General features: G+C 39.7%; 2 protein-coding genes across 5 annotated transcripts in view; both read right to left on the bottom strand.

Annotated features, from left to right (window-relative positions):
* dapk1 (death-associated protein kinase 1) overlaps positions 1–1,500 on the bottom strand; it is a 73,214-nt gene extending 71,714 nt beyond the window's left edge. For 2 of the 4 annotated variants that reach the window (XM_068721126.1, XM_068721129.1), the window contains exons 1-2: positions 1,343–1,500; positions 636–853 (exon numbers count right to left, since the gene is read on the bottom strand). In XM_068721126.1, coding sequence (XP_068577227.1) covers positions 636–742 — 107 coding nt within the window. In that variant the 5' untranslated portion in view covers positions 743–853; positions 1,343–1,500. The other 2 variants (XM_068721127.1, XM_068721128.1) reach the window with 2 other exon arrangements.
* A 3,741-nt stretch (positions 1,501–5,241) lies between these two features.
* The window catches only part of LOC137879808 (phospholipid-transporting ATPase ID-like), a 45,191-nt gene continuing 31,279 nt past the window's right edge, over positions 5,242–19,153 (bottom strand). Inside the window, exons 14-28 of the mRNA XM_068720707.1 lie at positions 18,773–18,816; positions 18,363–18,531; positions 17,585–17,773; positions 17,364–17,479; positions 15,671–15,835; positions 15,472–15,583; positions 14,899–15,004; positions 14,671–14,806; positions 13,384–13,567; positions 12,731–12,954; positions 11,210–11,293; positions 10,862–11,107; positions 10,626–10,764; positions 10,218–10,348; positions 5,242–8,624 (exon numbers count right to left, since the gene is read on the bottom strand). Of these exons, the coding sequence (XP_068576808.1) occupies positions 8,295–8,624; positions 10,218–10,348; positions 10,626–10,764; positions 10,862–11,107; positions 11,210–11,293; positions 12,731–12,954; positions 13,384–13,567; positions 14,671–14,806; positions 14,899–15,004; positions 15,472–15,583; positions 15,671–15,835; positions 17,364–17,479; positions 17,585–17,773; positions 18,363–18,531; positions 18,773–18,816 (2,375 nt within the window). The 3' untranslated portion in view covers positions 5,242–8,294. The remainder of the gene's footprint in view (positions 8,625–10,217; positions 10,349–10,625; positions 10,765–10,861; positions 11,108–11,209; positions 11,294–12,730; positions 12,955–13,383; positions 13,568–14,670; positions 14,807–14,898; positions 15,005–15,471; positions 15,584–15,670; positions 15,836–17,363; positions 17,480–17,584; positions 17,774–18,362; positions 18,532–18,772; positions 18,817–19,153) is intronic.

The following is a 19,153-nucleotide window of genomic DNA, read 5'->3' on the forward strand; positions in this document are numbered from 1 at the left end:
ATATCCCTCGCTCTTAATATGACCACCCTGCTTTTGTCATTTAAGCAAAAAGGCCTGAAACACCCGTCTACATGCATCCTCTTTATCCCCATTGTCCATCGTTCACCTTTGACCAAACACTGTCTGGATGGAGCTAAAGCCCGGCTGTGCCACGATGTAAATCCTCTCCCTATAAAGGATGCACAACGGCACCGGTCCTGCAATAAATCTCCAGGAAGAGGCAGCTACAGTAACAGACGCTAACCTCTCCATCACTCTGACAGCGATGCATTATGGGCTGCATTAATCAAGATGTACTCACAGTGTGTGTGTGTGTGTGTGTGTGTGTGTGGGGGGGGGGGGGGGGGGGGAACTACTCACAGCCACACTATATGTGCATGCTTAGTGTTTAAAACCCATCTATATGCAGAGTTGTGGCTGCAGTGTGGCATGTACAATTTAAGATTATGAACACTTTGGATGGATAGGTTAAATATAGAAGAACATAATATAATCATGTGAATTTAGAGATGAGAATCAAGATATTTCCCCACACCTTCCTTCTCTCACCACGAACAAAAAGGGGGAAGTTAATACGCGTTGGGAATAACAATATGGATAATAATATATATATATTTTTTTTTTTTAAAACTTACCTCCCCAGCTCGTCGCCAAATGCATAAAATTCCTCAACATTTTCTTGGTTGAAAACAGTCATGTTGTTGTCCAGGCACTTCCTCCCTTTGCCCCCGACCGCAGGCATATTCCTCCGAAAAAACGGCACAGCGTTCTTCTTCACAGCGGCAGCATGCCCACCAGCAGAGCTCCAGGTCTGGGCAGGGTTACAGCCAAACGAGCCTCCTCATGGTCAGAGCTGAAGAGAAAAGCATCAGCAGAGGTGTGAGGGGGAAGAATACACCACGAAACCTTCGACTATCAAACCTGACATGCACGCGCTTGAATTATTGGGCTAACAGCTGCCATATTTTTTGTATTTTATATACACACATATATATATAAATAATAGTGATATAACCATAAGTATGTCACCACCGGGCTTGGTTAGAAATGAAAATAATATAATATATATTATATCTTTCTTTAAATAATGACCTGGGCAGGTGTTTACCACAGTTTAACTGAAACTCAACGTCACACCCGTAGAAACACAAATAATACAATAATAAAAAGCCGAACAGTTGAGTTTCTTCCTAAATAAAAACCACGACTCGCACCTTGTAGCTGATACGAGATATTCCAGAATCGTGCACATTAACGTTGTTTGAACCGAGCGTCACTGGCTCTCTTTCTTGATACCGACAAACTGACTCACATTGTATCAATTCCCCGGAAAGTATCTTACGTTGTTTGTTACCGGTGTGCGTCCTCGCTGCCGAAACGTATCCGAGATTTCATGCGTGTCCGTGTTGCGCCCGTGACCCCGGTTTTGTCTCGCGGAAGACCAAAAAAAAAAAAATGCTGTCGTGAAACGGGAGAAATCAACGTTAAACAATGTGAGGCAAGTCTGGTCCTGGTGCTGCGTTCAAGGTTTGTGGGAAATTGGGGCGATTACACGTTGGAGCGATTCCAGTTCCTTCTGTTTTCCAACAACATTAACATGCGAGAATCACCACTGAAAAAAAACAATGTCATGCTATATGCATGCTATATATACACTGAAAAAAAAGGGCTTTGCTTGCTTCAAGAAATTGTAGCTAAGCGGTCTTTTTTTTGAGAAAGCCGTATTTACCGTATTTTGACTTGCCTTAAACGCAGCATCGTTGTGTGTCGGTTGCTCGTCGTTCGCAGGAGGGCAGCAAAGCTTTCACTTTTATTTTAATCACAGTTTAAGTATGAAGGTAGATTTGTGTCTTTCTTGTCAGTAAACTGCGAATTGTAATTCAGTTTTTTTTATTTTGGAAAATATCATATCCATAAAGAAAAACTATCAAAATTATTTCATAATGAATATAAGATGTCACAGCAATACTGCATGTAACATTAAGAGTTAAACAAATCATTTTTGTACTTTTTGTACTGAAATCCCAGCAATATGACATATTCACTACCACACAACATTTATGAATTACACAAACATTTATGTCGTGTTTGTATTGTTTATTTAGAATTGTATTTTGCATCCTTTAGTTCATGAATATAACTTCTTGTTTTTATAGATTTGATCGATAAAGTTTATTTATAAAGTTTGTCCAACAGACAAATGTCTTATATTTTATAGAAATGGCTTTGTGGATGAGGTATATTTGCCAGAGTAGAGCCACAATATTTATTTTCAAGAATTTATTTTATCATTGTTAGACAAGGTGCTAACCCCTTGCCCTTTAGCTTTTAACATCACTTTTTAACTAACGTTAAACTTAAGAATGGCATCACGTGTTTGAACTTTAGTCTCCAAAATGAAAACATCTCTAAATGTTTTTGAAGAAATAAAAAAAGAGTTTTTGAGTGAAATATTTCACAAACTAAACGACTACGAACAAAGACGGAGGGTCTGTGTACATCTTTGAGCTTTTAATGTATGTTGTACTGTAGAAATCGTATTATTAGAAACACTTTCTTATGATTTTAGGCCTTTTTAGGCATTTCTTATGTAAACTAAATTAAACTAGTAACCAGATTTGTTGGTTTGGACAATCCTGGAAGCTGTTAGCTCATAACATCACAGAATCATAACATCCCATTTCAGTGGCTTCACATAGTTAAACCAAGCTTACTTTGATGGAAAAAAAAAACCCTCCGTCAGATGATCTCTGGGTGTGAGAATAAATGATCCATCCATTTATCCATCAGGCCATTTTCTAAGCAGCTTATCCTCATTGGGGCTGCGGGGGGGCTGGAGCCTTTCCCAGCATGCATTGGGAAAGAAGTAGTGAACACTCTGTCAAATGAACTGAAAAACCAACCTTACAAACGAGAGCGGGAGGCCCATGTCGACCTCTCGCTCTCTGACACTCATTATGACTTTGATTCGTGTTGTTCGTGCTCAGTCAATGAGAAATGTGAAACGGTGTTAACATCATATCTGATCTGCTCTGCTCCCCTTCAGCGGGCTCACTGTACAGATATGAGATCAACGGTACAACCGCCCGGAGCCGTGGATATTATTAGTTTTGATCGTTTAGTCCGTTAAATGTCAAGAAATATGTATTCAGAAGTATTCAGATCTTTTACTCAAATAAAAGCAGCAGTACTGTCAAATAAAAGTACTCCATTACAAGTAAAAGCCTAACTTGAAAATGCAATGTAAAAGTATTGTTAGCAATATGTTCATGAGGTAAAATAATGAGAACAATATCATAATATTGAAATAAAGTTTCTTGTAAGTAGAATATTTACTGCTGTAGTTGGTCTAATTTGAGCAAATATGTATCATTGGGTTAATCTTTAACAATGTATCATGTTTTATAAGATCGTCATTAGTTTTGTATGTTACATCTTGTAAAGTGAACTAAATCTGTCATGCAGTGTCGTATAAAGTACAATATTTACCTCTGAAATGTAGTGGAGCACAAGTTTTAAGAGGCAAGAAAGGGAAATGCTGAAAGCAATATTTCCCAGAAGGCTGCATGATGGAATTAAATCGATGTATAAATGATTAAAGACAGCAGTGTTTGTCACAATGTATCAGTGTGTTGTTGCTGCTGCTTTGAAAGAGTAATCCAGATGTTCCATGTGTGTATCTTTTGTTGCAAAAAGGACATTTTGACGTAGACTTTGGATGTTTATCTCCAAGTCTTATTTGGTTTGTGTGTAGAGTTTTGACACAAAGTGCGGAAGCAGTTGCAATACAAACAAACACTGTAATTGTCTTAATGTAAGTAATAAACTGGGGCAGTTTCATATTAGATTATTTTACCCTTTTCACCTGCATGTCCCATTAACTGAAGTCAACATGAACATACTTGCTTGTACCGTAAACCAAATACAGTATATTGTAGATAATGTCGGCCTCCTAGCTGTGAACACCAAAGAGCAAAACCTGAATCCTACTCAGGTGATTTCCCTAATTGGTTACAGGTGTTTTTCACAGGTGCATTCTGGGTGCAGGTGATTGATGATCGAGTGTTGTATTTCAACGGCATCGTTTATCAAACAACACACACAGGCTTTCCGTTGTGAATGGTGTGTTTAATGTAGATATGTGTAGTTATTTATGTAATGTGAGTTATGATTTAGCAGTAATAATTGTGTCACAAGTACCAGTTTTTGTGTCTTGACAAATGCAAAATAACCCCCAAAACCCTGTAATAAATCTCCACAGTCGTCGTGTTCCAGCACAATGACATTCTTTCAATATTACACAGTAATAATAGGAAACATGAGGCTGGTGTCGGGTGGTTTTGGCTGCTGTTTAAAGGTTGTTACACCCTCTGCTGGTGACGAGCTGCACTCGTCTGACTGTCGCGTTGCTCTGCCAGAGATTTTGGTTTTATTAGACAAAGATTATGTCACAAATGCACATCATAGTTTCTAAATATTATAAACCGTATTTAATCTTCTGTCCTATTTTTACACCACAGATTTCATCGTCGAAGAAAATCCACTTTTAAATAAGTGACGTCTACATTCATACTCACTTATCTTCTTCTTTATTCTACTGACAGACTTTAGATTTTATTTATGTAATCATCAATTAATGCCTCATAATAAAACTCCACCTTTAGCCTGATATGTTTTTCTCCTTCCAGCTCTGTTAGAGATTAACACACGGGTGGATTCAGATACGTGAAAGTCATTTTACGTCTTTCTTTTTAGCGACATTTTGCAGATTATCACGAACTGCAAAGTGCATTTTCACGTTATCTATTTATGCTGGCGATGAAGAGAGGATCATTATTGTCCAAAGTGTCCCACTGACTCCCTCTTTGCAGATAACAATACAAAGTAACTGCTAGAGAAAGAAAAGCTGTGGTGCAGATTACTTTTTGTTAAGCTCCGTTATCAAACACAGTTATAATTGCTCTACCGAGTTTAATGTGTGTACAACAGAGTCCTGTAGGGAAACAAACATAGCAGATTAGGAGCAAACTAAATTCTGATTAGCACCATTGGTGGTTTTTTATTGAACTGTTTGACTTTGATTGAGAGATTACAGTGAAACATTTTGATTTCAGAGTTTTAGAAACACCGTTGAATTACAGCAACAGATAAAGAATAGGAAAATAGCATCTTATTCTTAATTGAAAAATGGTAAAAAAAAATAAAAATAACTACAGTAGAAACAGCACAGACAAGACATCATTGATCTTTTAGATCTTTTTTATTGCAGTAAAAACTTTGAGTACAAAACGATACAAAATGCTTATGAGAAAGAGCGGAGCTACATTTTTTTTTTATATTTTGTCATATTTGAGAAACAGTTTCAGTCTTCAGGGATAGAGATATATAATGACAGTAATATATTCATAAATATCTTACGTTTTCATTATTGCTACAGTTTACTTTGAAAGGTACCACAGAACAACAGGAGAAAGACATCAGTGGACCGGGTAGTGGCCACTCTGAATGAACTGATTCTGCATCGACAGTGCAGACAAAGCTCTGATTAATGGAACTCAGAGGCTCATTTCACCACATTTGCAAAAAAAAAACAAAAAACCCTGCGATTTGGACAACATTTGTGAAGCTGCCGCCTCCTGTGGTCTGTGTGTAAGCAGCGCTCGCAGGTTGCTTTTGGTGAAACGGGCCCCGGTACGATGGAAGTGTTAACACCTGAAACTATAGTCACCAGATGTTCCCTCAAAACACTGAAGACAAACAAGAAAACCTGATGTAAAAAAAAAAAAAAGAAAAAAGAATGAACACTTATTTAATTATTGCAGCAACAGTCTTACAAACATGCAGTTAATTCTGCTTATTCAAACGTTTGACATATTTTTTTATATAAAACTTTACAGTAAAATAACAACTGGTGCAAACCAGCTTCACCACACTGACCTCCAGGTAAATGAAGCTCTAGTTCAGGCAGGAAGAATATTCTTTTGCAAGCTTAATCCTGTGGTTCATCTCTCAGACATCCTGCCTCTCGTGACGCTCACTCGTAATTTAAAAGTCTTTGGCTCACCACCAGGGTTAGTGGGCTCCCTAGTGGGCTAGTACATTCAAGTCTGAATCGCATCGCGTTAACAGATTAAAGAAACTGATGAGTGAATAAAACCAGTAAGTGCATCTTCATGGATACCACGAGACATGGGCGGCTATCAAATATTACTATTGTAATAATCTGTAGTATTTCTTTAAACCTTCACATACCAAGTTATATATGAAAGACCAGCTGTCGTCTTCAGGCTGTGGTAAAACAACGAACATGACATTTCAAAATAACACCTGACTTTAAAAAGATGTGCTTCACATAACACATATTGCTAATCCTGGAATGGGTTGCACACAACATATTTTTTTAACATCCGTTTCTTCTTGTCATTGTTGTTCCTGCGATGCATTATACAGGAATATCCTTTTCTGTTAATATCAAGGCATCTTCAGCTCCTATTTTCAGCGAGCTTAAGAGAGAAAGATGTTGGAAACCAGCGAGAAACAGCCGAGACAAACCGCTTTTTGTATTAGAAGAAATACGGCTAACGACCGAGTTGATTGTCGGACAAACAGCAGCGAGCTTGTGGCGAAAGAAAATGCATGATTTTGAAATAATCACTATGCATGATGATAAAATGGGGTATAAAATCCTTCTGACTTATGCTGCACAATTGAAAGTTCATGGGAACGGTCTGAGCGGTGCACCGCGTGATCCGATCACTGCACTGAGGACTGCACTGGAGACGATGAACTGGCTTCTCATGGACGTGTGGACACACATGGATTAAAGGATCACCACGTCGTTCTTTGCAGTGTGTGTGTGTGTGTGTGTGTGTACAGTACGATAAACCTCCCAAACGCAGGTAGATGTGGTCGATTCTTCCTACAGCAAACAGCTCGGACATCGTTTTCAAGTCTGTATAGTGGCCGTAGTCCATTTCTCTTGCTGTTTGATGAAGTGGAAATGTGCATTCTTCTTTTCATCAGCGGGGATGCTGAATGTGGTCACTCGAGGTGAATTTAAGACACATTTTGGTGTATTTTAACTACAATTGCTCTAAACTGGATCTAGACGTGATCTGGTTTTAATCCACGTACGATTCAGACCTTCACACTGAGGCACGTCGGCTGTCCTCGACCAAACACATTCTAGGTCGACTAACACTATTCGATTACTTGATTTAATCTGTAAAACTGATTTTCTCCACAAATAATCACACAAAAGCACCAGTTAAAATGTTGTGTTTACCAGAGATGTGCTCATAAATTACTTGGAAATAAGTCAAAAAGCATTAAAAACAACAAATCGACTCAACAAATCTTAGTCAGTTGAGACCAAAACGACCGATTACTCGACGAAGCGGGAGCAGCTTATTTTGAGTGTGAATCAAAAATAGAATCCCATCCACAGAAAGGATTTGTTTTTTTCTCCTAAATTCATTTAAATTACAAGACATATTTTCAGGAAACAAGACGGTGATGACACAAAACATGTAAGGAGAGAAAATGCCCAACAAAAGCTGGATGGGTCATGGATGCCGAATCCTGCTGCAAATGAATTTTTTCATAACTTCATAACTTCTTCTCCTCTCGACCACCGAGTTTACGGCACATTCGTGATCTTTCAAACATTCTCCCACTGTCATGTGACGCTGACAAAGTGCTAACAGCTTGCCAGATAGGATAATAAAATGCTTTTTAAAAAACACTTAAAAGTACAAAATTTTAAATATTCTTATGCAAAACGTCTCCTCTGTACAAAGGCCTGCTGTGCATGTGGACCCCCAGGGAAAAGGAAGTCTGGGTAGCCTGTAAACATGATGACACTTTGTCCTCCTCGTGAAGCCAAAATGTTTCCCTTCTGTGGTTGTTCCTACCTGAAAGTGAATCGCCTCTCTGAACCGTTTCCATTGTCAGAGAGATGTCATCTGTATGAGGCATGTTTCACATGAACACTCATGATCTAAAAGGAAGAGATCCCTCAGGAGTGGCGACACATTTAGCTGTGGCTACCCTTCCCTTTGATCAAACTATTACAAAACAAAATGCTTGGAGCACAAGTCGTGAACTTTTCTAACCTCGTCTTGGGCGTCCGAGCAGACGAGAGACGGATCGCGAACCATCTTTGACGTGAAGTTCTCTGGAAAGCCCGAGCAAGTTCATCTTGGTAACAGATGTACAGATGGGAGCTTTTAAACTGTCCAGCTGGCATTGTTCCTTCTCCCAGATCGTCCACCTTGAAGCGAACCAGCTGTCCGTCAGAGGGCGGGATCTGTGATGGTCCTGTACATCTGCAGCGACGTCACCTCCACGTCCGGGACCTTGGCGTTCTGGGGGCGCCCCGTCGGGCTGTACCCGGCCGATCGTCCCATGGGGCTGAAGCTCGTGGTGGTGCGTCCCGCGTGCACGAAACCTGAAGAGCGCGTCAAGGCGGGACGCCGCAGGAAGCGGCCCGACGTCACCAGGTCCCCGTAGCCCTGCGCGTGCGAGAAGGCGTAGCCTGAGCGGCGGGAGCTGGTGCGGCGGATGCGGGTGCGTCGAGGCGGAGAGGGAGGGGTGGCTTTGGCCTGTCGCACCTTGAACATCACCTGAAAGTTTGGGCAGACAATGACGTTATCAGTCATATTTCTATTATTATCATTCTATTACATCCACTGCTTCTATTTTTATTATTATTAGTAGTAATATTTCTATTGTTATTATCATTCTATTACATCCACTGCTTTTATTTTTATTATTATTAGTAGTAATATTTCTATTGTTATTATCATTCTATTACATCCACTGCTTTTATTTTTATTATTATTAGTAGTAATATTTCTATTGTTATTATCATTCTATTACATCCACTGCTTCTATTATTATTATTATTAGTAGTAGTAGTAATATTTCTATTGTTATTATCATTCTATTACATCCACTGCTTTTATTTTTATTATTATTAGTAGTAATATTTCTATTGTTATTATCATTCTATTACATCCACTGCTTCTATTATTATTATTATTATTATTATTATTATTATTATTATTAGTAGTAGTAGTAGTAGTAGTAGTAATATTTCTATTGTTATTATCATTCTATTACATCCACTGCTTCTATTATTATTATTAGTAGTAGTAGTAATATTTCTATTGTTATTATCATTCTATTACATCCACTGCTTCTATTTCTATTCGTGGTCGTAGTCATATTTTTATTATTATTACTGCTACTATTACTGCTAATATTGTCATAATTGTATATATCCATTGCTCCTATTTTTATCATTATTAGTAGTAGTCATATTTCTATGATTATTAGATGATCTATTATGATCTATTATATCCACCGCTACCATTATTAATATTTGTACTATTGTTATTAATATTATAGCTGTTGTGCTATTATTGTTGTTGCTGTGGATCTCTGTGTCTTTCTTTCTCTCTAAACCCAAATATTTGTGATGTTATGATTTGACGCCAATTAATTAAATGAACTAAATTGAATTGACAGAGTTAAAATGTTGGAGAGACGGACGTTTACTTAAACACTTGCTGGCCCTTTTTGTGATTCATTAGGTAAAATGTTGGGTCTACAAGAAGCCAGAAGAAACCCTGAAAATCTGAATCATAATTGTTGGGATGCATAATGTACATCCTCCAACCTCGTGCAACAGAAACAACGATATATATTCTGACACTATTAGTATTCAGTGTCTTACTTTTATTTGGGGGGTAATCCTGCTCTAAGTTTTGGAACAACAGCTCCTATAATTTGGGGGTTTTGGAGAACCAGAAGTATAATGTTGCCGTGGAGTCAATGAGTCGGCTGTGGGCTGCAACTTGAGCACCTATTATTTTTAGCCTATATTTTTATACCTACATTTTGGCAAATTGGCACCATTAAAAGTATGCCCAATTAGCTATTAGCAGGTACTGTTTGCAGAGCACCCGTGTATGTACAGACAACCATCACTGCAGTACTTTGACCCTGAAGAAAAAACTTAAAAACAGATTCTCAGGCCGGTTCTGGAGTTATAAGAAACGTCTTTTCTTTCTATGATAACTGAGCAGATCTATGGATTGTTAAATGCAATTGCTAAAGTCACACTGACAGAGGAGACCAGCCTCTTCACGACTTCTTCAAAATTCAAACAAGTGCAGCTTTGAGTGTCGAGTGGAGAGAAGTTCCATCTGTACCTTGTCGTTGATGGTGGGGCAGAGCTGAATAAACAGGAAGCGGTAGGTAACAACAGGAAGGACACACAGGATGGAGGTGAGGAGGATCGTCAGCCAGATGTTGGGCTGGTTCAGAGAGTTTCGGGCTGTTCCTGGACAAACGCGCACACACACACACACACACACACACACACACAAGGTTGTATTGTTACGTTTGTCGAGGTCTTCTCTTGACTTTTATAGTTTAACCTTCACCTTCATCACTGCAAACAAAATTTGGAAGCATAATTCAACTCATTTGTATCATGCTGCCACCTTTACTCTCACAAAGCCTCTTATAAAAGAATGAACAAAGCTTTTGTTAAGAGCAGACATGCACGGAAACGTAGAAACACATCTGTATGGCGAGTTTATGAGGTCAACACTCACCTATGAAAGGGAAGGCCGACGGCAGCATGAGAAACGTGCCGTTACTGTACATGGTGAACGTGACAGCGAAGTACATGGCCAGACTGCCCAACACGAAGAAAGTGTTCACCGCCGTCCAGAAAGACATCTCAAACCCCAACTGTACAACAAGAGAAAACAAACACATATGAGTAATTCTTCTAAAGTCTGAAACAAAAGAGAAGATAAAAAAAAAAAAAAAAAGGTTTTCCTCGTACCTGGATGGTGACGGCAAACAGCAGACACGTCTGCGTGAGGAGGGCGAAGGACTGGTAGTCGGCGACGTCCTTCCCGTCGTCCCTCACGGTGTCGTGCATGGCTGCGTAGGGGATGAAGAAGAGCACCATGGAGCTGTAGCCGCTGTGGAGGGCGCACTTGAAGAAGGCCTTCTTGCTGAAGTACAAGTTGAGTTGACCGGGAACGTAGAGCTGAGGATGCTGGAAGCTCCACACGTCGTTCACATCCTGACCAGCAGGAGGGAGACAAAGAGGCCGTGTGTTTATGTTTTCTGCTCCGTCAGCTCTATTCCTCGTCTAAAAGGTGATCGTTTAAAAAGTGTATTTCACCTGATCAAACAGACTCATTCCCAGTACAGGTAGTGCTGTGTACACCAGATTGTAGAGTGTTATGAACCACTCGTCATACACCGTCTGAAAAGCAAAGTCACAACTATTTTAAAAAACTTCTACAACAAGTCTCAAGTAACAGTTGTGGAAAAAGGACTCAGATATAAATATCAGTACAACAATATAAAAATACTTCCTTATAAAAAAGTCCATCATTTAAAATCCTACTTTAAGTCCCAGTGAAATGACAAATACGTTTTACCAGTAGTTGAATTATTTTTTTATATTTATTTCTTGTTATAGGCAAAACATATCATCAAATACTACATTTTACATTACATATATCAGTGTGTAAAAACATTGCTCTGTTTGAACTACTTAATTTACAGCAGATAAGTTCAGTAGCAACAGGTCTGAAGATAAATCTGAGGGGTCACGAGATGATTAATGGGAGGGGAAAGAAGAACCACAACAAACATTTATGTTCATTTTTTTTGCTGTTATTAGTGTTTTATATTGGATCATTTAACCTCATCAAACAGTTATTTAAATGACATCATCTGACGAAATAAAAACTTTCAAGGGCGGACGTTTTTTGTTTTTTTTAAAGGAGTCACGAGCCAAGAATGTCGGGAGCCACTGGTTTAATATTAAACAATGTGTTGTATTCATAATCTAATCATATGTTGTTTTAGGTCAAATCTTCATCTGAAAAGTAACTTTAGTGGCCATGTGACTACAGTGGAGTAAAAAGGACGATATTTATCGCTGAAAAGTAGTGGAGTAGAAGTAGAAAGTAGAAGAACATAGATGTACAGTAGTTGAGTAAATGTACTTTCTACCACTTTCCGATACAATACAATGTCTGACTCTTTCTTTTTCGTAAAATTAGGACAGTATTTTCAGAGACTTTGTGGTTCACAGATATGAAATACCAACCTGGATATAATTATCAGCTTAATATCATTTTATTCATGATGTCTACTCAATTGTTATCCTTATTATCAAAGTTATCAAAGTCTGTGTGTCTTTATCCTCCTTTAATCAGAACCTTTTCTTTATTACAGGATCATTCTCAGTTGATTAGTACTGCATTACTTAATTACTTTGTATTTACAATTTATTTATTTTTCAGAAATCATATTTTCTATATTATCTTGTTTATTATTTGGGTGGAGGACCACTGTAGTAAGTCTTGCTTCTCGACCATATTCATATTTTCATCTTTTTTAATGATGTTTATCTATATTTATCTATTTTTTAAAATTAAAAAACAATACACCTTTATATGGAACTGCTTTGTTCTTTATTTCCAACATATTACTCCCTTCAGAGTTGACTTCAAATTCATAAGTCTGGTCTTAATGTTTCTCAGGTCAGACTAAATAAGGGAAATGAATCATTCAGTCCAAATATAAGGCTGGCCTTCCTCTTCCTCTACCCCTCATTCCCCTTATCACAGTCCTTTCTTCTCCTCCCTCCTCCCCCCCTCCCTCCCTCCATCGTACTTCCCTCTCTCACCTGTGCAGAGAAGCCGCAGAAGAAGGCGTACCAGAAGTGGACGAAGGTGAAGGTGAAGTTCTTGTAGAAGAAGTAGCGCAGGAACTTGCACATGCGCAGGTAGGACCAGCGGCCGTGCACCAGCAGGAGGCGCTGCAGGAAGCGGAACTGGGCGAAGGAGTAGTCGCTGGACAGCACGGCCTGCATGCCCTCCTGACCCGAGATGCCAACTCCTATATGAGCCGCTGGGAGGACAGACAGAAGAAGAAGAAACGGGCGTTTGAATTTCTCTAAATCCGAAAACTGCGAGAGTAAAAAGTCTTTATATTTGCTGTTTGTGAACAAAATTTCAGTCAGTTTGTTTCTGGTTTCAGTGACGACATATACATCCTATACAAATGCTACAACTTCAAGCAGCATTAATCAATTTGTGGGGAGTGTCTAAATCGATAAAGGGACTATCATGGCTACCAAATGGCTACCAAATAACTGTAACAATCGAAAAATCTATAAATTGATCAGCTCTGGTCAGTTTATCAAAGCTTTATTAATGGGAACCATAAGCCCAATAGAGCTGCATTTCCCACCTGTTGTAGCAGCAACATATTTGAACATATGTATTTTATCTCTCTTTATCGTCCACACATAAAGCTTCTCTGCCGCGGCGCTGATACCTTTGATCATGCTGACGTCGTTGGCTCCGTCTCCGATGGCCAGTGTGACCGCCTGCTTGTACTTCTTGACCAGCTCGACCACCTGAGCCTTCTGCAGAGGAGTGACCCGGCAGCAGATCACGGCCTTACACATGCACGCCGCCCTCAGGAACTCCAGCTCCATGCTGCGCTCCAGGGCGTACGCCTGAGGGAACAGAGGGGGGGGGGGGGGGAGAATAGAGAAGTGATGAGAGGCAGGAATTATACAAGAGCTGAAAACGAGTCAGCAGCTGCAGATGTCCATGTAGCTAAAATACCAACAGGAGGTTATATGAGCTTGGACACTGGTCAGATTTAGAGATCAGATGTGATCGTTCACAAAACAAATAAAAAGGAGACACTTGTGATGCCTTTAAAACGTTGATTTGGTTACACACCCGATGATTGTATGAAAAACAACAACATAACATAAGTTTGACTAATTTCTGATCAAATTCATCATAAAAAATGTAATTATCTTCATTGTAGCTTCATTGAATATGTTTGATGGATTTCCAAAGTAAAACATTTTTCGCATAACATTAAGGAATGTTCCTTAATAGATCTTTAAAAAGGTATAGACTGAAATAATCCCTCTCTATTATGACCCACTAGAAGTGTATCTGCAGAGACTGTAGTTTCTCTTTTTTTCGTATTTTGCTGCGTTCTGGATTCTCCTGGCCATCAGCAAAGAGCATTTAGCTCATTTATTAGACCTTAAAGGTTTTGATGCAATGGCAAAATACCAGGAACACCAGCACAGGAGCAAAGTAATGTACTGTTGTGGACGCATTTTAGACACCTAAGAGAAAGACCCACCTAAAAAAAAATCTATATCTTTTTAAATGCATGCTATATTCAGAATCAGTGAAATGAAAGGGAAACTTTTCTGTGCCCTTTTCAAAGTCTCCATTAACAAAGTATAGATATATATATATATATATATATATATATATATATATATATATATATATATATATATATATATATATGTATAAAATTCACGTTGAGTTCAGTTCCCCATCAGTAAATATTCTAAATAGAGAGTACACTGATATTGCTTTGCTCCCATGCTGGAACTCCTGTCCGTTTCTCCAAACTGCCGGCCTGCCGACCGTCATCTACCGCGGGTAATACACTGACTTTGAGTAATTACCTCATACATCCCCACTTCAAAACACCCAAGCTTTCCCTTTAAGTAATAGGCAACACCAGTCAGAGAGGACAGTTAGGGCATGCGTTGTAATTAGGAGACATCTCACGGCGTACCAGGCTGTGTCCGTTGACGACCAGGCCATAGTCTCCGTTTACCTCCTCGTCTGGGATCACTTTCACACCTTTACCCAGAGTCCTTCCTGGCAGTAACACAGAGTCCTCCGCCGGTTTCATGGAGGTCAGTGCATTTCTGAAAATATAAATTAAAAAAAATGGATGGATGCATGGAAACATTTTCTAATTAGCCAAGTTTCCTCCTGTTCGGTGTAAACGTGCTCGGACCTCAGTTCCCGTCTGACATCCTCCGGTGAGTTTCCCGAGACGATGAAGACCTCGTTCATCTCCTCCCGCAGTAAGTTGCACGAGTACCCGATGTTTTCTGCAGTTTCTGCAACACAAATACTCAACATCAGTAAGCAGACAATGATTCTGCATGGCGTTCGTTATGTGATTCGTTACTTATGACACTGATGTAAAGGTGACATTTTTAAAGAGAATTAAGTACAGATGTGCGTCGTAGATAGGAGAAGGCCTGAGCAGCTGTTTGGAGTCCTTTGGTCATTTTGCTAAATTTCTGCTTTAGGGGTAAAATAGGTTGAGGCTGGCCGTCCACTGGAAAGTGAAAGAGCAGAGTAGTGGAACAGTTTGGGTGTTGTAGTCTGATTTTAATAAGAACAGCTGCAAATTTACAAAACATAAAAAACAAATGGATGTTGTTTTTAGAGGGGAGGAGACCCAGTGCAGTGTTTCTAATGACAGCTGTTCTTATCATTATAATTCAGACACACATAATCCAAAAGAGATATACAATACGTTATAAATGAAATATTTCTCATAATATTTAGAGTTGTGTACCTTGCTTGTCACCAGTTAAAACCCAGATTTTGATGTCGGCTTTGGACAGCTGCTCGATAGTCTGAGGTACTCCGTCTTGTAACTTGTCTTCTATGGCTGTTGCTCCAAGCAGCTGGACACAAACATTCAGATACATAACCGACATTCAAATATATAAAAATGCTTTTTTAGAGAGATTAACTGAAGCTCTTTTTCCTACCAGCAGATCCTTCTCTATCTCCTCGTACAGCTCGTCCAGTTTGCCCTCCCGGTCGTCCAGCGCGGTGCTGACCTCATGGTGGCGCTGTTTCCACTGGTTGAAATACTCCTCATCCAGATCCTTGTAGGCCAGCGCCAGAGTCCGCAGGCCCTCCCCTGCAAACTCCTGCACATCGGCATGCACATACTTCTATAAATGAACACTTCACATGCAGGCTCACATGTAAACATACACCGCACATATCCTGGAGGAACACACACACACACACACACACACACACACACACACACACACACACACACACACACACACACACACACACGAGCTGATGGCATTGGAAGTTGTAAACAGAAACTCGGCTGTGTAAATGTTGCGATCCAGGTAATAAACTCCAGACAGGAGGGAAGACAAACAGGAGATAATCAGTTGTTTAACTTTTGTACAACATGAACTGAAAGAAAGAGCCAAAATAAACGGAGAGGAAACGACTAGAAATAAAAGAGAGACAGTACGAGAGTTCAGATGAGAAGGAGAGAGGATGGATATAAGAAAAATGACAAAATTCCTGTGCAGCTAAAGATCATTCCTCTGTACCGTCGATGATTAAAAACACACCAATTAGCCAGAGTGCTGCACTGGGTAACAACAGAAAAGCATTTGAAAAAGACTTACATAAAAGAGACGACAGACTTAAAAACAAAAATTGCAAATTGCATTATCAAAAAATTCAGGCGGGACAAGTACAGTCATTGCTCAAATGATGCTTAATCCTGTTTTTAAAATCTAGACACGTAGATCATTTGTCCGTATGAACGAAGGAGGTTGCAGCTACTAATAGTTTTCGGCGTCATTAGAGAACATAGATAAGGAGGCAGTTTGTGTAATACGGCCTTAAACTTAAATATTTACTAATAAGTAATTTCTAAAATTAGTCCCCAACAAATTCACTATTTCCTCCGGTTTGAATCATAATAATAAACAGCAGTGTCCAGCTGATTTAGGAAATGACTGAGCCTCTTGTATAACAATATAAAGATTGACGTCTTCAGTCGGACTGGGTGTCGCAGACAAAGAAGGGAAGTCAGAAAGCACTGCGAGACGCACTAATGCATTGTTGTTATTTTGGTCTCTTTATGGGATTTATTGACAACAAGAAATATACGCTGACAATAAATATCACATGCATAATCCACATTTTAATCGCTTTGGTTTTAGAGATTTTTAAGGTTTTACTTTTCAATATCTGAAATCAACCTCAGCTAAAATCTCAAAAACTCGCAGTCCCAAAACTGTTTCTTTTTTTTAACTAAAGGAGATGTGGATCAGCCTCCCTGTCTCCCATTTCTGCTCGTTATTTTTTTCTTTGTATTACCTCAACCATTTAGGCAAGTACAAAAGATATTTTCATTATTATTATGAAACCCAAGCAGTCCAACTAAATGAATTATGCTTCCAGGGCAGCACAAGGTTTTAGTGTGACTCCTCCATTGACTTCATGCTACTCAATGGTAACAGCTGGCTGGAGCATACACACACACACACACACACACACACCAGGATGAACTTTGTCTTTAAGGAGACACAGCGACACGCCTGACACATGACTGAAGGACCAACACACAGGCATGCAGAGACAAACATCCAGCAAGAAAGAAGACATCTTATCCCACAGACACAGAGAAATATTACTGACGTTTAGGTGCTCTGTAGTGACGTCCATCAGCTTGCTGCAGGACTGATGCAGCCTCTCGTAGATGATTGTGTCGGCACCTTTACAGTAGAGAGAGAGCTTCCCCTCCGGACTCCTAACTGAGCACACACATGCACACAATATGGTTTGCAGCTGTTTGAGAACAGTACCTATATTACCTTTATTACTATGACATTATTCCCAATAATACATTATCGGCATACCTATGACGGACATCCTCTTGCGGACGTTGTTGAAATCCAGGATGGCCAGGAGTTCGTAGCTGCGCTGCTTTCCCATTTCCACGATGGAAACGCTGTCTGGCGTTCGTGAGCGGAAGACAAATCCAAAGTTTCTCGCCGCCGTCACCAGAGCGCCCTCATCCGGAGACTGGGCCAGGTAGAAGAGCTCCCCTGAAGGAGCAAAGAGGTCAACAGAGGACGAGGTTTCAGGACGGCGGGTCGGGCTGGTGATTTCTGGTCACTTTGTTCAACACGTTTAATGTTTAATCCAGTGACTCTCAGGGTGGGGTGTGTGGCCTTCTGTCAGGGGGTCCGGGAAATCTTTAAATATCATTAAAAGGTGCTTATCTACTGATGGGGACCATTTGCTCCATTCAAACAAGCATATTATTTAAATTACTTCCACTCACGTTAGCTCTGGGCCAATAGAAACTCTGATATGATTGTGACAAACAGCAATAAGTTCATTAACAAGTTGAAGCACTTCCTGAAAGTCATACTGGTAAATTAAAAAATGTGGATTTATTAGGACCATGCCAGTTTTGCTGCTGTTCATTTTCTAAAAGCTTTTAAGATCAATTACCTGAAATACATTAATGCTGTCAAGTTGAGTCCGAATGCAATATGAATCAAACCCCCCTCTGTTTTAAAGGATATCAGTGGTATATTCAATAACTACATGTGTGTGCGTTTATTATCATGAAACAGGTGTGAGTCTGTGTTTTTATTGGTCACACAGAAACACTCAGTCCCTCCTCACCTTCTCTCTTCTCCTCGGCCATGACGGTGTGGCAGAGGGCCAGCAGTCTGAAGAAGGCGTGGACCTCCGGGTTCTCCAGCTTCACCGCCTCCACCAGCGCGTGGTCGTGGAACATGAAGCGGGGGTCAGCCAGCGGGTTGAAGGAGGAGAAGTCCACCGTCTCCGTGTGCTGGAGAGAGAGAGAGAGAGAGAGAGAGAGAGAGAGAGAGAGAGAGAGAGAGAAAAAATGAAATGAGGGAGCCTGAAGCCTCGTCGACATGCTGTAACCCTTGTGACAGGAATTGGTAAATGCTCTTCAGTTATTTTTGTAGTTGTAAACAGAAAGGGAAGCTGCCGAGTACGTAAAAAAACCACCAACAAATCACCTAATTTGCCATTTAGGTGTGAAGGATTGCTGAAGTCCAACTCACCTCAGTGATTTCTAGTCTTTGACCTGTGTAGTCAAACACATCCCCTGACAAGAAGAGAAAGAAAACAGATGATAAGAAACATAAATGAACCAGTTACATGATGAATACAGAAGAAAAACACTCTTTTTATTGTTAGGATACATACAACTGTTGATATTATAGTTATATTTCTTCACGTTCTAAATTTTTTGGTATTTTTCCTTGTTGATATGAATGAATTTAGCAATTATTAGTGGGTTGTTTTTCTCCATTTTTAGTCTCCATTTAGTGTCTTTTTTTCAACCTTTTGTAGAATACGAGCTACATTGTGTACTAAAAAGAGTTTCATCTGGTGTCCCTGAATACGAGCTACATTGTGTACTAAAAAGAGTTTCATCTGGT

The sequence above is a fragment of the Cebidichthys violaceus genome, unplaced genomic scaffold (assembly GCF_023349555.1).
Source record: "Cebidichthys violaceus isolate CVI_PGR_0920_01 unplaced genomic scaffold, fCebVio1.0.p SCAF_26, whole genome shotgun sequence".
NCBI lineage: Eukaryota > Metazoa > Chordata > Actinopteri > Perciformes > Stichaeidae > Cebidichthys > Cebidichthys violaceus.